This window comes from Cervus elaphus, chromosome 1 (assembly GCF_910594005.1).
Source record: "Cervus elaphus chromosome 1, mCerEla1.1, whole genome shotgun sequence".
In the NCBI taxonomy this organism is placed as follows: domain Eukaryota; kingdom Metazoa; phylum Chordata; class Mammalia; order Artiodactyla; family Cervidae; genus Cervus; species Cervus elaphus.
The window spans coordinates 57770243-57779824 of NC_057815.1; the positions used below are offsets into that span (position 1 = coordinate 57770243).

At 41.7% G+C, this 9582-nt stretch overlaps 1 protein-coding gene across 1 annotated transcript; it reads left to right on the forward strand.

Moving 5' to 3' along the window:
• The first annotated feature begins 330 nt into the window (after nt 1–330).
• On the forward strand, nt 331–1260 carry LOC122692652 (olfactory receptor 478). The gene has a single exon (XM_043900475.1). The coding sequence runs from the start codon at nt 331–333 to the stop codon at nt 1258–1260; it is 930 nt and encodes a 309-aa protein (XP_043756410.1).
• Nucleotides 1261–9582: the final 8322 nt, after the last annotated feature.

Sequence of the window (9582 nt, forward strand, 5' to 3'; positions counted from 1 at the left end):
AATGTAAACTATTATATTGTATAAGGAGAAAAAGATACAGATTATTTGAAGCAGGTTTTCCAGTGTTACTGCTGAAAACAATGTTTAGCATACAGAATATTCATTATATAAATAAATGAACTTTTCTACTCTAAAATTTATATAAAAATAAAAGAATATTTTTTTTTACTCTAAGGTAAAAAAATTAGTCCAAACCCATCTTGAATAATTTATTTGTTTATTTTGATAATAACCTCTATGTGTATTAAGAACAAGGAAACCATCTAATTAAAATTTTCTTTAATGTAATGTTTCATCACAGGTTCATTACAATAGGAGCTACCTTATCTCATGGATTCCCTGGGGCATGGGAACGATACTGCAATGACAGGTTTCATTTTACTGGGCTTAACAAATGATCCAGTCCTTCGAATCATCCTCTTCATGATCATCCTCTGTATCTACCTGGTGACCATATGTGGGAATCTCAGCACAATTATTCTTATCAGAATCTCTTCTCAGCTCCATCATCCCATGTATTTTTTTTTGAGCCACTTGGCCTTTGCTGACATAGGTTATTCATCTTCTGTTACACCTAATATGCTTGTAAACTTCCTGGTGGAGACAAATACCATCTCCTATCCTGGATGTGCAGTCCAGCTTGGTTCTGTTGTTTTCTTTGGGTCATCTGAGTGCTTCCTTTTGGCTGCCATGGCATATGATCGCTTTGTGGCAATTTGCAGCCCGCTGCTTTATTCCACCAAAATGTCCACACAAGTTTATGTTCAGTTACTCACAGTGGCTTATGTAGCTGGTTTTCTCAATGCTTGCTCTTTTACTATTTGCTTCTATTTTTTACTCTTCTGTGGACCAAATCAAGTCAATCATTTTTTCTGTGATTTTGCTCCTTTGGTTGAACTCTCCTGTTCTGACACCAGTATCCCTGCAGTTATTCCCTCATTTACGGCCGGCTCCATCATTGTGGTCACAGTGACTGTCATAGCTGTATCCTACATCTACATCCTCATCACCATCCTCAGGATGCACTCCCCCGAGGGGCGCCACAAGGCCTTCTCCACCTGCACGTCCCACCTCACAGCAGTCACTCTGTTCTATGGGACCATCACGTTCATTTACGTGATGCCCAAGTCCAGCTACTCAACTGACCAGAACAAGGTGGTGTCTGTGTTCTACATGGTGGTGATCCCCATGTTGAACCCCCTCATCTACAGCCTCAGGAACAATGAGATTAAGGGGGCTCTGAAGAGAGAGCTTTGTTAAAAAACTCACTTCCTGCTCTGTGCATCCATTCTTCTCCTAAGTTCTTAGATCATTCTTAGGATCATTACTCTGAACTCTTTTTTGGTTAGATTGCCTATCTTCACACCATTTCCTCTGCAGTTTTATCTTGTTCTTTCATCTGAAACATATTCCTCTGCTGCCTCATTTCAAGCTGCTATTTATGTTTTTATATCTGTAGTACGTGTGTGTATGCTAAATTCCTTCAGTTGTGTCCGACTCTATGCAACCCTATGGATTATAGTCTGCCAGGCTTCTCTGTCCAAGGGATTTTCCCATGGGACTGGAGTGGGTTGTCATGCCCTCCTCCCGACTCAGGGGTCAAACCCATGTCTCTTATGTCTCCTGCATTGGCAGGCAGGTTCTTTATCACTAGTGCCTGCTGGGAAACCCATATCTGTGGTTGAACCTTGGAAACTGGCCCTCTGTAGGAAGCATCCTACACATCCCAGCAGTGCACTCTCCCCTCATTCCCCAAGCTATATGCTCTAGGACTCGCCCTAAGAGGGTTCTGTGGGTCCTTCTGTGGAGGGCCGACTATGCCAGTAGTCTGGTGGGCTTAGTTGGCCCCTAGTCTGGTTGGCTGCCAGGTTCAGCCTCGTATGGAGGCTTCCAGCTGCTGTTTAGCAGGGCCTGGTCACGAGGTGGCTGGCCCCTATGGGGCCCCAGGGCTAGCAATGGCTCAGTGGTGGGCGGATCCAGGGTCCTGAAGACTCTGGGACTGTTGTCCACCCTCTGGGAGGTGAAGCCAGGCCCTGGGTTAGTGCTGGTCTACTGGCAGCCACACTCCAGGGTCCAGGGGTCCTGGATCTGATTTCAAATCATTGGTAGGGGGGTTTGGGGGTCCTGAAGGTTGCATTGGTCTGCTAGTGAGCAGGGCCATGGCCCAGCTTGTCCCAGGTCAGGATCTGGTCTACATTCTCATGTCTGTCCCCATGGGTGAGGCTAGTCTAGAGGCTTATGCGGACTTTCTTGTGGGAGGGGCTAGTGTCTGCCCACTGGTGAGTGGAGCTGAGTCCTGGGCTGCATCTAGAGGCAGCTGTGGGCTCTTTAGTCTTTAAGCAGCCTGTCTGCAGAAGGCTGGGGCTGTGTCTCCGCCCAGCTAGTTGCTTGGACTCAGGCATCTCAGCACCTGTAGGCTGTTGGGCTAATGAGCTGGAGGAAAATTTCCAAGATGGCGTTTGCCAGCGTCAGCCTCTACCAGCACCAGCATCTACATGATAGACTCTGCTCCCAGGAGTGGCTGCTGCCAGTGTCTTTGTCCCCAGGGCGAGCTATAGCTGCCTCCACCCCCTCCAGGAGACTCTCCAGGATCTGCAGGTAGGTCTGGCCCAGGCTCTTAGAATTATTGCTCTTGCCTGGGGTCCCAGTGCTTATGGAATTTTGTGGGCACTCTGAGTGGAGTCTCTGTTTCCCTAGCCCTGAGGGGCTCCTGAAATTAAACCCCATTGACCTTCAAAACCAAATGCTCTGGGGGCTCATCTTCCTGGTGCTGGACCCCTAGGCTGGGGCTCAGAACTCTCGCTCCTGTGGGAGAACCTCTGCAATATAATTATTCTCCAGTTTGTGGGCCGTCGCTCAGCTTGGGGGGTGATGGTGTTTGATTATATTTTGAGTTTGCCCTTTTTACCTATTTTGGTACTTTCTTTATATTGATATATTTAGTTGTAGAAGATCTTCTCTGGCAGGATCTAGTCTTTTTCATTGATGGTTGTTCTGCAGATAGTTGTGATTTTGGTGTGCTCCTGAGATGGACGTTGGCTCAGGGTCTTTTTACTTTGCTGTCCTGGCTGCTGTCCTGGTTGAAATGACCTTTGAAGTCATCTTTTCCTGTGTGATGAAGACTGTTTTGTTTTCCTTTGTGCTTAGCCTCTCTTCACTTACTTACAGTGCAGAGACCTTGTACCTAGCACTTCAGACCACAGTTCCTGCTGTGCTGATAACTCAGCTTGGGGGTGAAGAGAGAGCTTGCTAGAAATGTGTGTTCTTAATTTGTTTTTTTTTTCTTTTTTTTAGTATTTGATATAATGATGTACCATAAAATAAAAACAAAAGGACAAAGGGTATCTGTGGTCAAAATATATTGGTCTATATGTTATTAGCTAATGTGAAGGCTCTTAGTAAAGGTCGGGGCTAGATTTTTCCCATCTCAGAGGGTAAACTAGAGGCCCTAAAATAAACTGAAATTTAATTCTTAATTAGTAACCCAAACTGCTTAACATGAAATAATAATCCTTTGAAAATTCTTTAAAGTTTTATTCATATCTTTTCAAAAGTTGTATTCTGGTACAAGTCAAGAAAGGCTATTAGACTGTCAAACCTTTAAGACTGGGTCCATTTCAAAAGTAGCTTGTCCTGGAATGAGTACAACAGTTATAGTTATGACTGAGTATATTCTGAGAGGAGACAACCAAGTGGAACCAGACAGTGAAATTATTAGAGACATTCTTTTTGCATGGATATCTGCTGGTGATGGTCTTTTTGGACCCCCCAAAATCTGTTCTGTGTTCTTAAGTCTGACTCCAGCCTAGTTATAGGAGACTTCATAAAGAACAGTGTAGATGCCCCTGATCAAACCTGCTGTGAATTCTTCCAGGTCAAAAACAGGTGATTTCTCTGTGGAAATAAGCAGGGTTCCTGAATTCCTAGGGAGTGACAAACAAGCTCTTTAAGTGACTTGTTTGTGGTCAAATGCACAGCCTAATTTTATGTGTCAGTTTGGCTAGGCTACAGTGACCAGTTGTTTGATCAAACATGAGATGTTGCTGGGAAGGTGATTTTTACATGTGATTAACATTTAGACATTGAATAAAGCAGATTACTGTCCAACATGTGGGTGGCCCTCATCCAATCAGTTGAAAATCTTAGGTGAAAAAACTTAAGTCCTCTTAAAAAGAGGAATTCTGTCTCCAGGCTGCCTTTGGATTCAAGACTGTGACATCAACTCTTTCTGGAATTTCCAGTTTCCTGGACTGTCCCTTGCATTTTGGAATTGTCAGCTTCCATAAATGTGTGAGCTGATTCCTTTAAAACCACCACCACCATCACAGTGACTCTGTTTTCTCTGGATAATCCCAGCTAATAGAACTCTAACCATCTCTCCTTTCCCCTCTCTTACTGTCTTACTACTCATTCTCCATATACCAACCATGGGAAAAATCTAACAGATTAATTCCTTTCTTAATATCCCCCAAAGACTTTAAGTAAAGGCAATAATTCTTAACATGTCTTACGAAGTCCTGAATGTGGCCCCTATTACATTTTTCTCTCTCAACACTCCTCCTGCACTCCCCAGACTCTCAGACTCTGTATTATTGGTCTTCTTTTAAAAACCATAAATATATTCACATTCTTTGCCACCATAGGACCCTCTCACGTGCAGTAACTCTACTTGAATGCATATTCCCCCTCACCTGGGTAACATCTACGTAGGCTATACGTACCCACTTAAATGTTTCCCATTCTCCTGGAAACCTTCCTCAGGCTTCAGACCAAATTAAATACACCTGTTACCCCTCCGAAGCACCCTGCATACTTTTAAGAATACTCAGTGCACTTGCAGCTACAGATTCAGTATTTGTTTTCTCCAAAATGCTGGACTCTTCATATAGACACCTTTAATGTCTTGCTTTTTCTCTGTGTTTGTTTTTACATGATTTCTGAAACATAGTAAGCATAAATGTATATTTAAAATGTATGAATAAAACATTAATGAATGGATGGATGAATGAAGTTTTTGCTCTAACATGAACCACTGACTTGGCAGCCTTTGAATCTGTTGAACGTCAGCCTGATTCAAAGTGACTGAATGTTTGTGTCAGATCCTGCTACACCTATGATAGGCCTTTACACAAACCCATGCTCACCACAATAACACCACTGTCTTGACCCCGTTTAACTCAGATTGGCAACTATCATTGCAGCCTGTCTTAGTAAAAGCTATGTAATCACTCTGCTGAGTAGTGTCTCCCTTTTGTCTTGGCATGGTTGGAGACACAGAGGAGAGTTAGAACTTGTATAAGACAAATGTTAGCGTAGCAGTAGCAAGAGTGTTAGCAAAGGAGCTAACAATAGGAGATTGTTTATTACCTTCCAGTTACAGTTGTTAGTAATTTACAAGTAGTGACCCAATTAATCCCCAGAATAACCCCAAAGGTGTTTTTTAATTCATCCTTTTCAGAAGCTGTAACTGAGACACAGAAAGGTTAAGCAAAAGTTCAGGGTTACAAGTATCCTTTTAATACTCTGATTTCTTTTAAGGTACATACTCTGTGTAGTCAGACAGAATGAGGGGCTCTTTGAAAATACTTCACCACTAGAGGGACTTTCATTTGTGACACATTTCATTCCTTTCTGTTCAAAGTATGCAGACTTCTACATCTGGATATGTCGGGCGAACTTGTATTAGGTCAAATTTCTGTCACAAAATCAATAATAAGCTAGAAAAATATTGTTAAATGTTTGAAGGCATAGATTTCTCATTTCATAGAAGATGAAGTTGCTCTATATCCCTTAGGTTCTCCCTCTTATTAAAAACATCCCTAGATAAAACAACAAACAAGCTTAGGAAGATCGTAAAGAAGTTGGAGAAGAAGGCAGACTCCTAGGGACTTTACACCCGAGGAAATCCCATAGGCCTGAGTCCCTGTGTTTTCTTATTGCTTCCATATATCTTGGACAGGATGCTGCACAAGCCTCCAGCCCAGAACCACCAAGAGACACAAAAAGACAAAAAGAGTTCAAAGATAAGTCTATTCCTGCTAGCCAAGGAACTGGAAAAAGGGTGACCTAACAGAATAGAAAACCTTTTGCAATACCTGCCATACTGCAGACAAGCGAGAGTGGAAAACCATACCTGTCTCCAACCTGTAGGATTCACTGGGACCACGTTGGGAGCTATTTTTTACCCCCCTCCCCAACCTTTGATTCATCTGCTGGGGTATTGTCATGGGGGGTCCAACAGGGAAATGAACCTCCCCTGGTCATCTGGCAGCAATGAGACAATGAGGGAAAGTAAGGGGGTACTAGTTGGTACTCTATTTCCCTATAATGATGACCGCACCCTTGTAAGTGAGGGCCCAATGGGAATCTGAGTTCCACCACTACCTTCAACAACGGTGCAGTGTGAACCAGCTCTCCACGTCCTCCCTTCCCCAGTGGCAGGGGGTCCAGTGAGGAACTGACCTTACTTGGAAGAGTAGGAGGTGTGCAACACAGTGGGGTGTTACCCTATAACGGGGAAGGAGACAACAGGGCAGTGGGAAAAGCTGAACTTGTCTCTCACTCAACTACAAGGAGGCAGTGGGAGTCAGCACTCCATTTTTTTGCCAGAGCTGTGTGCTCAGCAGGAAGGTGAAGTCACACACACATGTACACACCCTAGTAGTTGCTGTGATGGGGGACATCCTCCTAAAAAAGACTGAATCTGATCCAGTGTCTCTTAATATGATATCCTAAATGTCTCTGTTACAATAAAAGTCACTGTCATACCAAGAACTAGAAAAATAACAGTTCGATGAGGAAAGACAATATATGCCTACATCAAAATGAAAAGGATGCTGTAATTATCTGACAAGGATTTCAAGGCAGCAGTAAACAAAACTTCAACCAGCAATCATTGAAATTCTATTTCTTTGTTAAAAAAATTTCAACAAAGAAATAGAATTATAAAATATAACCAAGGGAAATTTCTAGATCTGAAAAACATAATCACTAAAGTTAAAAGGAAACAGTGGGATTAAGCAGAAGTGTCAGGACTGTATGTGTCAGGACTGTATATGCCATCAGCACATCTTCACAGAGTCACTGTCCTAGGCCTCAAATAGACAAAGCCAGCAAAGCCATAGTATATGCACACCACAGTGAGAAGCAAGTTGAGAAGGCCTTATACCTTCCCTTGGCAGAAGGCATCTTCATCACTATGAACCCAATGAAGACATAGGAAATCATAATTAAAATAAAGCTGCCCACCAACACAAAGTCAGAGAGCAAAAAAATAGCCATTTCACGAGAGACCATAGTCACAAGCAAGGCAGACCGTAGGCAAGACGTCGCAAAAGTGCTGGATGGTGTTGGAGTCACAGAAAGACAAGTTGAATACCATGGTGACGATGCACACAGAAACCAGGAACCTAACCACTACCCAATCTGCCAACATCAGTTGAAAGTAGATCTTATTGGTCATGAGGATGGAGGAGTGGAATGGGTTGTGAATAGCAGTGTACCAGTCATAGGCATGGCAGCTGTGATGAAGCAGTTATTGCTGGACAGGAAGAACATCTGTGTGGCACACTCAGGAAGAGAAATGGACTTGCTATCTGATAGCAAGCCCACCAACATGTTGGGGATGATTACCATAGTGATACAGGTTTCTTTAAAAAAATTTTTTAACTGGAGGGTAATTACAAAATTGTGATGGTTTTTGTCATACAGCAACATGAATTGGCCATAGGTATACATGTGTCCCCTCCCTCTTGATCCCCCTCTTGATCCCCCTCCTGCCTCCCTCCCAACTCCATCCCTCTAGGTTGTCACAGAGCACTGACTTTGGGCTCCCTGCGTCATACATCACACTCCCGCTGGCTATCTGTTTTATACACAGTAATGTATATGTTTCAATGCTATTCTCTCAAATCATCCCACCCTCTCCTTCCCCTACTGTGTCCAAAAGTCCATCCTTTATGTCTGTGTCTCCTTTGCTGCCCTGCACATAGGATCATCAGTACTATCTTTATAGATTCCATTTATAAGCTTTAATATATAATATCTGTCTTTTGCTCTGGCTTACTTTATTCTGTATAATAAGCTCTAGGTTCATCCACCTCATTAGAATTGACTCAAATGCATTACTTTTTATAGCTGAGTAATATTCCATTGTGTATATGTAAGTGGTACAGGTTTCTGAAAATGAGAGACCACGGAGAAAAAAATACATGGGGGTTTAAAGGTAGTGATTGAGCTTTATGGCCACCATTACGGATGCATTTGCAGCTAGGATGGCCATATGGGAGAAGAAAGTCATCACAAAGAGGAGATTTTGCATGTCTGAGAAACTGGAAAATCCCCACAGAAGGAATGTCCTCAGTATGATCACCCATCCTCCTGGTGCACGCAGCAACTTTCCTCCAAAGGTACAGGGTTATTGAAATGAAGACTCTGAGATGAGTAGAAAGTATCCTTATATACCAATGTCCTCTAGACTTTAAAGAGGAGGGACCTGAACTTCAGGGCACCTCTTTGTGGGGGAGTCTGAGAATGTGATGCTAAATGCAGTTGACTGAAGTCAGGTTCAGGAATTAGAGTAGTGAGAATGATTCTAGTGTGGGAATCTGCATAAATGACATAGAGTGAGCCCAAATGTATTCTTGGATTATACTCACAAAAGCATTCTTCTCTCTCTTTTCCAAAATGTATCTGCATGTAAGATCTGAATGTAATAAAATTGCTTTGTTCTCACCCACATAATTTTGTAATGCTACATTTGCAAATGCTCTGTCAGATATAATGGTAACCTAGCACTCAGGAGTGCTTCATAAACTATTGACTGAATGAATACATCAATCATTTAAATCACTTAAAATATAACTTAAAAAAAATTAGAGAGATATGTGACAATTTTCCAAAAGAACTTTGAGTTTTCCTTCAATGAAATCCTCTCCCATCAGTTTCACCATGCAGTGGCTCTGAAAGTAATGATTGTGACAATGACCTGAATACACAAATGAATTTAACATATTGTAACTTCTACTGGGTTTCCATTCATGACAATATTTAAAACTTGAGATTTAAAATATCATTAGTTCTTAATATATATCAAATATATATCAATAACTTTAAGTTCTTAATAATTTCTAATTGAAGATTTTTTTCCCAGATGCCTAGTAAAATATTAATGGACTAGCTTGGAGTCAAAATGATTTTGAAGGCAATGTCTCAGAGTGGCGTATTCTGGTAATAATGTTCTAATCAAATTTTGGCTTTTTAAGCAAAACCTCCAGGACATTTTCTAGCAAAGTGGTTTACTTTGAAGTGCAGACCTGAATGGAATAAACTCAAATTCCTCAGATCAATTTTTTAAATAATATTTCTATTTCAATTTTTCATTAAACATTTACTCTCATAAGAGGTGAAGACAGACATAAAAATACTCTGCAGAATTTTGATTTTAACTTCAATCATTGTTGAAGGGGAAGGGGAAGAAAAAAGGGAGGAATCAGTGGTGGAAAATGAAGGAGTGTGCAAGAGACATAAACACTAATTGGAAATTATTCTGTAAGACTAACACATTTGAAGAGTTACTTTTTT

Excerpts from the sequence above, each read along its gene's own strand:
- LOC122692652 (XM_043900475.1), top strand. The coding sequence starts at position 331 with ATGGATTCCCTGGGGCATGGGAACGATACTGCAATGACAGGTTTCATT.